General features: G+C 50.1%; 1 protein-coding gene across 1 annotated transcript; it reads right to left on the bottom strand.

The window, feature by feature from the left end:
* Positions 1 to 391: 391 nt before the first annotated feature.
* On the bottom strand, positions 392 to 9,448 carry LOC113201456 (Fc receptor-like protein 2). Its single transcript, XM_077791621.1, has 7 exons — positions 9,349 to 9,448; positions 7,080 to 7,100; positions 4,460 to 4,726; positions 3,978 to 4,259; positions 2,348 to 2,635; positions 1,712 to 1,990; positions 392 to 720 (listed from the first exon to the last, which is right to left on the bottom strand). The coding sequence occupies exons 1-7, from the start codon at positions 9,446 to 9,448 to the stop codon at positions 392 to 394; spliced, it is 1,566 nt and encodes a 521-aa protein (XP_077647747.1).
* Positions 9,449 to 11,694: the final 2,246 nt, after the last annotated feature.

An 11,694-nucleotide genomic window follows, 5' to 3' on the forward strand; every position in this document is an offset into this window, starting at 1 on the left:
CTAGAATCCAGGGCTTGATTTTGATGAAGAGGCTTGTTCAGGAGAGAGCTCAGAAGAAGGGAAGAGATCATAGAACAAAGGAAGTGGGTCACCTTGATGGGAATCACCCAGACCATGTAACTCCACGGTCTCATAATGATTTTCTGGGCCTTGTGCCCCAATCCATGGCGATAAAAGTACGAATGGTCTGGGTTGTGAATAAGATGGCGGAAAGGCAGTCATCATCGGAGACCTAGGGGAGGCCTTTATGACTCTGGGGAAACCTGATGGTTTGGCCCTGATCCCACGCTACACAGGAGTGGGTGCGTGTTTTGAAGGGGCAAGGGGCGATCGCGAGTGGGTGGGAGGAGCCTATGGCAGAAGCTGGTTGGCCCACGATTCCCATCGGCCATCACCCACCTTCACACAAAGCCCCTGCATCCTCCTTGTGTTTACAGTTGAAGTTATCGTCCTGGTCACATTCGGCCAGGGTCCTCTCGGTCCCGTTGCACTTGGCTTGCTGAAGGTGCACGGGCTGGGCCTCTTCTGCCCCCGGTGGGTACAACAAACCTGCAGGTGTGTGGTTGCCTGCTCCGCAGCCCAGCTCCCGACACACCACAGCCACATCCTTCATGTCCCAGCCGTCGTCACACACAGTACCCCAGTGACCTTTCTTTTTCATCTCCACCCGCCCTGCACAGCGGTGGGGACCATTCACCAAGCGGACTTTGGGAGGAGTATCTGCAAACAGAAAAGTTATAGGTGCATTTGGGAATTGACAGCCCCCACCTCTCCTTTTCTTTGGTACCAGGGATTGAATCCGGGAGTGCCAAACCACTAGAGCCACATCCCCAGCCACCCCCCCACCTTTTTTTTTTCTTTTGAGACAAGTTTTCGCTAAGTGGCTCAGGGCCTTACTAAGTGGTGGAGGCTGGCCTCGAACTTGGGATCCTCCTGCCTCAGCCTGTTGAGTTGTGGGATTACAGCGGGCACCATCACTTCTGGCTTAATTTGTGTTTTAAAGCGTTGGAAAATTTGAAATGACTAATAAAAAAGATTTAACAGGGAAGGTAAAAATCTAGCAGGCTTTAGAAAGTTGTTGGGTTTAATTCCAAGGACTCTTTAAGTTGCAGATAATTCCAACATTGTTTTAAATCGATGCAGGACATAGAAACTGTGGAAACTCCTGAGGCTTAACCTATCCTTAAAAGTAGAAAACTCACTTTTAATGAGGATGCAAAGGAGCTGGCAGGTAGCTCAGCGGTAGAGTGCAGGCTTAGCTGGGTTCAGCCTCCACCACTAAATAAATGAGGTGATTCCTAGTAAAAATTCAAACCCCAGGAAGTGCTCCACTCCTGGTTTTCCCACTTTTTCCTTAGGTATTTACAAGAGTTAGTTGTATCTAATCGTTCACTGGAAGCTCCGGCTGTGCAAGGTCTTTCCTTGATTTTTTTCCCGGAGATGCCTTCCTCCCTTTTCCATGCTCACCCACCCCTCTCCTTACACCGACCTGACCCCAGTACAGTGTCTTGCAAGTTGTCTGTTTTGTGCATATTTTGTTATCTAGGTGAAAGGGAAACAGATCGTAGGCGGTTGTAAGCTTTGGACCAGTGACGTGGCTAAGACCCATTGGAGGGCCTGGGGAGCTGAGAGACTTCTGGTCGACCTCTGATTGACTGGAGGGAGGAGAAATCCAATGGAAAGGGGGAGCACACGTCGTTGCTGCTCCTACCTCTGACATTGAGTTTCATCAGCTCACTGTGCCGGGCTCCCAGGCCGTTGTCAGCCTTACAGAAGTAGGATCCAGAATGTTCTGCAGTCAGGGAGAAGTTGAAGGAGGCTCCCCCTCCAAAAGGGGCTGAGCTGTTCCCCAGGGTGACGTCCTCGTAATAAAACCAGTACAGGATGGGGGGGGACGCTCTCCCGTCCTCACAGTGAAGCTCCATCACAGGTCCCACGAAGGCCCGGGTCCCGGGGGCACCAACCGTGAGGATGGGATGTGACACTGGAACTGCAGAGGCAGGAGGTGGGAATCACAGCGCCCCCCACTCTGACTGGAGGGTCCTCCAGAATCCCTCCCTCCTGAGCCTTTCCCAAGGTGGCACAGAGACGGTTCCCCCACGGAGCTCAGGTGAGCTCGGATGGAGACTTCTGGGCAGCATGCCCCTGAGCACGCAGGCCAGGGAGCCTGCCTCCTGACCACCTTGTCAGCCTCCTCCAGGGCCTCCGCGGCTGGCACTGCCCCCTCCACCCTCACAACGGTGACCCTCCCGTGCACCTTTCTGCCCTTTACAGCACCCTCTGCTGCGGGAGGAAACCCACCCCCGTCGGGAGCCGCTGGCTGGCTGATGGCAGGAACGCTCCTCACCCCTCACTGTGACGTTCACCACCTGGCTCTGCACGGGGCCGTAGCTGTTGTCCGCTGTGCAGTAGAATCCTCCGCCGTGGCTCCCCCGGACAACTAGGATCTCCAGCTCTGCTCTCTGGGAACACCGCGTCTTCCTCCCCAGACTCTCCGATGTGTCCTCTCTGTGCCAGGAGAATGTGGTGACCCCTGTGCCTTTGGCCACGGAGCAGACAAGGACCAGCATCTCCCCCTCCACTGCCTGGACCCCTGGGGGCTGGGTCTTCATGGAAACCTGAGACACAGGGACCCCTGCGGGAACACAAGAGGAGACAGCAGCTGAGGGACAGGTGTGGGGAAGGCAGGGCAGTGGTGGAGTCCAGTACCACCTTTGGAGCATTATGGCAAGTAATATTCGAATGCAATGTTTAGGCAGAGGAGAGTCCACTCCGCTTGCCTGAGTTTTTTTTTTTTTTTTTTTTTAAGCGGGGAGATAATATATTGAGGGACATTATGTAGGACCACCCCGTAATGTTCTACTCAGTAACAATCGCACATCCTTACTAATGTCCAGTGTCTAAATGACATGCTCTCTCCTGACCTCCTGGTGCGTGGGGACAGTAGGAGTGGTGACAGATCACAGCCTGGGGAGACAGGCGGGCGGAAGTTACAGTTCAGCTCTGCCACTCATTCACCGCATGATCTGGGAACGTCAAGACCTCCAATCCTTGTTTTTTCTCAAACATAAACATGTGGGTAACCATCCTAACCTCGCAGAGTTCTCATGAAGGTTAAATGAGATGCAGATGGAAAGCACCTCTCGCTTTGAAGCGGTCCAGCAACATCTCTTATTGATACACTCTCCTCGGCCATTGTTAGGTAGAAAGTGGTGCGAGAGGATTAAAAGTGCATACATTTGGTACCAGAGCCACCAGGATCAAGTTGCAGCTGTAGGTTCCCTTCGGTTAGTCTTGTAATGACTCTAGGCCATCAGTTTTCTCATTTGCAAAATGGGGATAATAATAGTGCCTACATTACGGGTACTCATCACAGTACTGTGTCGTAGGGCTGCTGTAATAACTCAATGTTAAAGTGCTCTGAAAGGTGCCTTCTACATGGTGAATGTGCATAAGTCTTCCCTGTTGCAGATATTTATGACCATCAGAGAGATTCTCCTAGAACCGAGCACAACGTACAGTGATCCTTTTTATAAGTGCGGGGGATTGTTGTAATCATCTCTTTCATTATTAATCATTATTGTTACTTAGGGCCTTCGTCGCTCTGTTAAACGTGCATCCTAGTTGGGTCACTCCTTGCAAACAAGACACCATGATTTTTTTATTCACTTCTTGGTTTGCTGGTGAGTGCTCCTTTTATGGTCAATGCTCCAGAGAGGGATTATTATCATCACGGCTTCTCTGACAGGTAAAGCAAAGTCACGGGGAAACGATGTCCCTGCAGAGATTGTTAGAGAAGAGCCCAGGCAGATCACGGTAGCCCCCTCATCCACAGGGATTGGGGAGCACAACTGAGAAGAGAGTCCGTGGTCCAGGCTGTGCCCATTCTTCCCTGCCTGACCCAGCCTTGGCGGACCAGCCCTGGCGGCCCAGCCCTGCCTGACCCCGCCCTGGCGACCCAGCCCGTGGATGCTCACTCTGCACTTCTATGTAGGATGGGCGGCTCTGCTTGGAGACACGACGAGACACCGTCCTGGCCTCACACCAATAATGCCCTGAGTCTTTTTTCTGTGTCGCTGGGATCTTGACCCTTGCTGAGGTCCAGCCTGACCTCAGGGTGTGGCCATCTCTGATGAAGGAGTATCGAAGCTGGGTGGAGGACTTCGCCGAAGGCAGCTGGGTGTTACAGGACAGCGTCACCGAGCAGCCCTCCGTGGGTCGCAGGGGTCTGGCTCTCAGCTCAGGGGTGGGAAACAGCTCTGCGGGGAGAGAGGACACAGAGACTCCCCGCTATCTGTGGAGTGTGGAGCTCCTGATGAGCAGTGGCCCCCAAAGAACCCCACACCCAGATTCAAGGCCTCTCAGCCCACCCGCCGTTTCTCCCTCCCAGTGTGTGTTCTCTTCCCACCTGACGCCTCTTCCTTCCCAGGTTCATCCACTCCAAGAGTGAGGGCCTCACCTTGGACAACGAGCCACGTAGTTCTGGTCTCTTCTGTCACACCGATAGGAGGGAATAATGTCCTCTCCGCCTTACAGAAGTAGGAGCCGCTGTCGCTGCGCCTGGCATTTGAAATGGTGTGGCTTGTGGCATTATGGTAAGTGGATATTTGAAAGCCATCCTTGTAGTACGTGAGTCTATGTATCCTGTCATTTGTTTCCCCGGAGCATCTTATAACCACCTGGTCTCCTTCGTAGACGTTGCGTGGTATGCTGATACTCAGCCAGCCTGCGAAAGAAGCAAAGGTACCCGGTGACAAGGTGGCCCTCTGCCCCGGTGCCTTCCCTTCTGCTTATAAGGGGAAGGGACAGCGCTCTATCGTGAGTCAGCCTGAGCATCTGCAGTTGCCTTGGGACCTGCTGGCTCTGTCAGTTTCCCCGCTAAGTAAGCTCCACCTCCCTGGCAGTCTGTCCAACAAACATCTTGCTAGTTTTCTATCTGTTAACAGGTTTTGATGCCATTCTTCCCAGCAGTGAACACTTGGAATAAATATGGATTTGAAATGATCCCACTAGCATCTCCTTCCAGGTGACTGCGGGTCCCTACAGGAGCCATAATCAACCCTCTCTGCGTGTTTCATTCCTTGGAGACTCTGTCTAGTGGTACCGTCAACCCAGAGGCCTTCTCTCTGATATTCTCCCTGCATGAAGCAAACCGGGCCACTGAGACTCTGGCCCGGGGACTACATCTTTAATCTCCCGAGTTCCCTCTGCAGTGCTGTCTTCCGAGACTCTGAGAATGGTTTTCATGAATGGGTCTGGATGCTCCCTATGAGAAGGGAAGTGGGCCCCTCCACTTGTTGGGTCATAGTCTCCCCTTGGGAGAGGAGGAGCCTGTGGACCATTTCCTGAAGAAGCAAAGGAGAGCCAGCCACCACGCTGTTCTGTGACCCAGCCCTGTAGACCTGGGCTTTGGGGGGACATTTCAGTTGGCAACAGAACTAAAAATGCGGGTTCAAGTGTCAATTTGGAATCGTGGGAGTCCAAGGAAAATGTTTGTTGTTCTGATAAAAAAAGTAAAAACACCTAATCCCAGACCTGAACATTGGGCTATTCCCCTGCAGGGCGGAGACAGGGCATGCAAGTGCTGTGCAGGCTGTGTGCCTAGCTCAGTGCTCTGGTATGAGGTCACGGAGGAGGGGTAGCGGGACCCTGCCCAGGGTCCTGTCTCCGAGGAGAGATCCTCTCACAGTGAGGTCTAGGTCACAGTCTCCAACCTGAGACTTACAAGGAGATGGGGAGAAAGCCCTTTGAACTTCCATCGTAGATGATAGATCTTCTCCTCTTTTAAATTTTCTGGGTTTGTTCATCTTTACCAGGTTCACTATTTCCATGTATCTATTTAATATATTTAAGACACAGGTTCAATTTTTTTTGTTGTTGTTCTGAATAGTGCAAAGTGATCAAATGAGTTCAAGGACAACTTCTGTTCGTCATTTAACCACTTTGAAAGTTCTGCCAGTAGAATAGGGAATGGGGGTGGATGGCCGGGGAGGGGGGCGGACAGCATCGATAAAGAGAGAAGAGTGTGGGAGCCCAAATATGTTCTTCCTCCAAATTGACAGTGGGAAAGATTTTTCAGTGATGAGGATAGAGATATAATCAGTTTGATTAAAGAAATATTTAAGGAGTGATATTTATGTGACCAAGTTGGTAATAATGATAGGGCAAGAGACAGGGGGAAATGCTAAAACCAGGTTTTCCTGAACTGCAGTCAGTATCTAACCGTAAGATACCTGGTTATTGGTCATTAAGTTTTGATATTTTACCTACAGACCCATCCCCTAGATGCGGGCACAACTGAACATATATACACATTTTATCATAATTTCAGGGAATTTGTTGGATCCCATGAGGCTACTCCAGAGACAAATTTAAGGACCTTCTTGCTTAAAGTCACAAGCCTCGCTACACAAGCCTCACCCCGCTTCTTATTAGAGGATGGATGTCTTCTCAAAGGCATGAATAAAGAAGAAAATGTGCTTTACCAGTCTCATATGAAACCAGACCTTTTCTCTTTATGTCACTGTATTAGAATTCTAAGGAAAATCAGGTTAGGCGTGGGAGAGTTCACCATCCAATTAGAAGATCCAGGGGCATTCTTGTTTTCTGCAGAAAACCTCCTTGACCCCTTATTTCTATCCCCTTATAAATATGCTTCCCCTCTCTGTTTCCAGGGATTCTGGTGGGAACTTTGAGCCCCTGCAGCCGGAACCAGGAAGAAGTTTTCCCAACCACACAGTGCGTGCTTTGCTCTCCCTTCACAGTGACCTTCTTTCCTATCTCCTGGCTCAACAGGAAAGGGGAAATCATGTGTTACTTTGACAAACTCAGGGCAGGGTCTTCTTGCCCATGGAGGAAGGAGGCAGCCAAGCAGAGATGAATGTGGCATTGGAGGGTCCTGCTGTAGCTGGATGAGGGGGAGGAGAGGGCGGCTCTGCATCCTCCTTCTCTCGACCCTAGTCTTGGTCCAGATCCCTGCAGCCCTCAGCTAAGAGGCTAGGACAGGCCATCCCTCCCAGGCCTGGTAGAGTGAATCTAATTCCCAGAGATCTAAGAAAAAAAAGAGAAGAGTCACTCACCGGACTGGACACCAGCAGGAGCTGTGGGGGAACAGAGTCGGAGAGATCACTGCAGATCACCGAGGTCCTCACACTTTTAAAAAAGCTACAACCCTCTGAGCACTTCCCCATGATCTCACTCTTTCCTTCTGTCTCTCCCTTCCCCGCTTCCTTCCCTTACACCCCTCCCTCATTCCACCTATTTCTTTTTCCTCCTCCCCCAACCCACAAACAATACCCCTGGGAACCCAATATTCATTTTACTATCCCAGTTCATAAGCACTGTCTGTACCCGTGACCAGAAGCTTGTCATTTTGTTGGTTACATCCTCAGAAGTCTCAATATTTATTGCTTCCCTCCTATCTTTTTTTGTTTCCTGACTACTTTGTCTGGGACACGTTGCCTACCTGGGAGTCACACGGAGCCCAGGAAGGGTCACAAAGGAAAAGGGGGTGCCTTTCATATTCATCGACACCACTTCTCCCTCCATCCCAATTGTGGACCTAGTTCCGTGTTCATGTCTCTATGTGGGCCGTATTTACAACAAAAGCCATCATCTCATCTATGGTCAGCAAGACATGAAACCTCTCCAAAAGTTCAGGGAGGTGAGAACTTAGCCCAAAATGTGATAGCATGGAGTGGGAGTGGGGATCGGGAAGGTAGGATCCATGTGGGCTGGAAATGGAATTCACCCCAATAGAAAATCCCTTTGTAGTTCTTTGAAAGAAGCCTTCCAATTTCCCTAGAGATCAAAGCAGAAACGATGTATTTGGTATTTGGTAAAGGGATGCAAGGTCCTTTTGACTTCCTGGGAACCCTGCTTTTCTTAATACCTAGTTGCATGATGTCTGCTAGTACTGAGTCAGAGCCTGAAATCCATTCCTACTCATTGCATCAGAGAGAGTCGGGGTGCCCCAGAACAGAGAGTTCTCCCCTGGGTCCAACCTGGTCCTGCTCTAGCAGCCTACTCACCGAGGACCAGAAGCTGTAGCCACAGCAGCATGAGGCTGGAGGCAAGATGTTCTCCCAGATACTGTCAGGGGCAGCTCGGGTCTGCAGAGCGGCTGTCTGTCTGGATGAAGCTGGGGTTTGTAGTTCAGCAGGGATTTCATCAAAAAGAAAAAAAAGGAAGTAGCTAGCTTTGTCCCCACCCCAACTCCATGAGTGCTGAGAAAGTGAATATTCTTCTCCTTGACAGAGTCGCTCAGATGTGTGTGTATTGATAAAAGTGCTTCTTAAAAGGCTAGATATCTTCATGCTGTAGATATGCTTCCTACTTCTTTCAGCTCTGTCTGCAAATGCTCAGTTCTGGACTTGCTGAGAGTCAAAACACTTGCTTGGGCTCTTCCAAAAAGAAACCTTTTTGCTACTTAAGATGCACATTTTTTTTTTAATGCTGTCTTTAATATCATGACACCATGCCAACACTGATGCTGTTCTGCAGAGCTCCAGCCAGACCACATGAAATAGGAATCTGTTAGAGATGGTGATGGGATTAGGATGGTGCAAGATGGCATTATGTATTGTCCGGGGGCCCCAGAAAGATATAAATTCTGCTCAACCCAAGTCACCTGTCTTCATGAAATGTTTCAGCCAGATACACCTAGGAAGGAAGCAGTCCTACCACCCTATGGCTACTTGAGGTTTTAGCAGTACAGTGGTCTCAAGGACCTCAACACACACAGGAATGGGAGACACCAGGTCTGTCTTCTTACACTCCAAAGTTTAAGAAGAAATTTCGGAAGAGAGTTCTTGTATCAGGCTGGAAAGAGAATCCACCTTAGTTAAAAGGAGGAACTCAGGGCTGGGAGTATAGCTTTTCATGCATGAAGTTCAATCCCCAGCCCCAAATATGAGAGAAGGAGGGAGGGAGGGGAGGAGAAGAAGAGGAGGAGGAGGAGGAGGAGGAGGAGGAGGAGGAGGAGGATTGTAGTAGTAGTGGGGTGGAAGGAAGAAGAAGTAAAGGAAGAAGTAAAGAATTTTAACAAAAGGGCTGTCAAGGGAAATGTGGGCAGTACTACAGTAATAGGCTCAGAACAATGCACCATGCAGAGACCAGCCGCTGTGTGAAGTCTACAGCCCTCAGTGCTTAAAGAAGCCGGAGGAGGAGGGACGGTTACAAAAAACCCGGTGAAAACTGACCCCAGAGGAAGGGCTGTAGGGGGCGCTGTGACTGCGGAGGGTGCAGCTGCTCCCAGAGACGGCGGGACAGGGACACAGACACTCTGACTCTCTTCCTGATGTCTGACCCCCTTTTGGTGTCTCCTGTGGATAGAGTCCAACTGCGCACCAGGTCCTGCCGGATGCATGAGAGCAGCCGAGAAGGGCAGAGAATGCATCTGGGGTGGGCTGGGCAGCTCAGGAGGAGAATGACCGCCATAGACCGCCATAATCAACGGGCAAAACCAGTTTCACCAGCACCAGGATCACTTGCCCAGCAAAAGCCTTTTTTCTCCTCCTCATGTTGGAATCTGCCCAATGCCCCCCGAGGCCATCCGTGTACGGGGTGCTGAGGTGCGATTCAGAAGATATTTAGGTCAGGCTAAAGAGGGTGTCTCCATCCGTCATCCTGGGTCAGCAGCACTAGGGAAGATTATCAACAGAAGCATAAACCAGACAGATTCACACTTTTTACTGGTGATTTCAGACTCAAATTCCCCCAAATAGTTCTCTTTAGTTGTGCAATGGGACCGCTTCTCCAAGGCCTTCTGCCCTGAAATAAATACCTAAGCATAAGAGGTGAAGCAGACCAGAGCCTGTCCAAGCTACGAGGTGCATGCCTTTCTCTCTGATGTGTTTCTGTGGGGCCCGGGGCGGGGGCAGCAGGAAGCCCAGAGGACAGACTCTGCCTTGCTGTATGCATGGGAGATGAGAGGGGGCTCAAGAAATTGCATCCACATGCGCGCTGTCTTGTGACCCCTTTGAAGTTTTGCCCTCTAGAAGAGTGGACAGTGAATGTGCTGAGTGAGCTTTTCATCAGAGACAGAAAGATGAAAGCGGTTCAAATCAAAGCTGTGTTTGAGAAAAACTCGATTATGTGACCAAGAAGGGAGTGAGTGGCAGGACTGGAGTCAGGAAAGAAGGGATACCACTGGAACATGCTACAGACCCCAGGGTTTCACTGTAAGACATGACCCCGACCGGCAGTGGAAGGGCTGCAAATTTGGTGACTCTTTAGAAAAATAGCTCTTTGTTATTACATGGTCCTTTGAGATCTTGATGTAATACAGAGGCACATTATTCCCCACAACACGGACATACACAAAGGTTAAGAGCTTTTTAAAGGCGATTTTGGAGGTTCAAAGCTTTCAGAAATTATCTGGGGATATCAGATTAAGAGCTCCTAATCTGTTGCTATAGAGCCGCAAAGGCCGGGCAGGACGGAGATGATCCATTACATTTTCAAAGGACAGATTTCTGAAAAACATAAGTTTCTTAGCGGTGGATAAAAGTGGGCTCTTCTCTTGGTTAATGACATTAGAATTAAACCAGGAGGGGAAAAATGATATGCTTTTGCCAATGCGTTCACCAAGCAAGAGAGCACAGCATCTCTCAGCTTTCAGAGCTGCTGTGGCTCCTGTTCTCCAGAGTATCCTTCATTCCTACTGGAGAGGAGACCCCGCTGGGGAAAACAGAGAGAGTTTTGGAGCATCTGTTCGTCTGCAGAAAATGGACTTTCAACATGCCGCAGCTGCCTATGCGTCTTTCCTCTGTAGATGTCCTGTCGTCCTCCCAGATTTTGGCTTTCCCAGGTGGGGTGAAATTTTGTTCCCCCAGGAGAGCGAGCAGATGTAGGAGGTAGGGATTCATATGTCCACCTAGCACTTCTGACTTAGGAGAACTCATCCCTACAGCCTTTGGCAAGAGGAAATAGGCAGGGAGCAGCCACGGCACAGTTGTCTGGTAGCTTTCTGTCTTATGCCACCCTGATATCCGGGGGGTTCAGAAGAACTGAGAGAGGAGAATTCAAGTAACCATCTCCACCCTGGTGGTGGGGACGACTCCGAGACTCACCTGAGCAGGACTTCTCAAATGTCAAGTCTTGCACCTCTGAGGAATTTTCTCCACACACAGCTGCATGGGTTTCGTGTCTCCAGTCTGAAGAAGATGGCCGGAGAATGAGATGACGCAGGAAGGTAAGGGGCAATTCTCCTCGAGGGTGAGTGATGTTGGTGTCTGCGAGCAGAGGAACTAGGAAGCTTCAGAGAGCAGATACCAATGAATGGGAAACCATCCCTCTTGCAGAATCACGACACATTTGATTAGAAAATAAATCTTTCCTAGGGTCTTTAACAATATCCTAGGCAACAGACTTCCTGCCTGGCATATTCAGCTTCCAAAGGTGCATATTCTTCCAAAGGTGCCCTGCACCCCACCAAACCCAGGCCACTGATACGGACAGATAAAGATTTTCAGAGCAAAGTAGAGTGGTGTCTTTAGGTTTGGCACAAGCTGTGAAGGGTCAACCTGGAGTAGGTGGTACATGTGAATGGCAGGTGGTTGCCCTGATGAGCGTCTTCTCCTGGCTGTACTCTGGGTCTGCCTATTGGCCTAAAGTGCATATGGAGAGATTCAGGGTTCAGACGCTGACTACAGGATCGTATTCATAGTAATATCCCAAACCCTCAATTTTCTG

The sequence above is a fragment of the Urocitellus parryii genome, chromosome 11 (genome assembly GCF_045843805.1).
Source record: "Urocitellus parryii isolate mUroPar1 chromosome 11, mUroPar1.hap1, whole genome shotgun sequence".
In the NCBI taxonomy this organism is placed as follows: domain Eukaryota; kingdom Metazoa; phylum Chordata; class Mammalia; order Rodentia; family Sciuridae; genus Urocitellus; species Urocitellus parryii.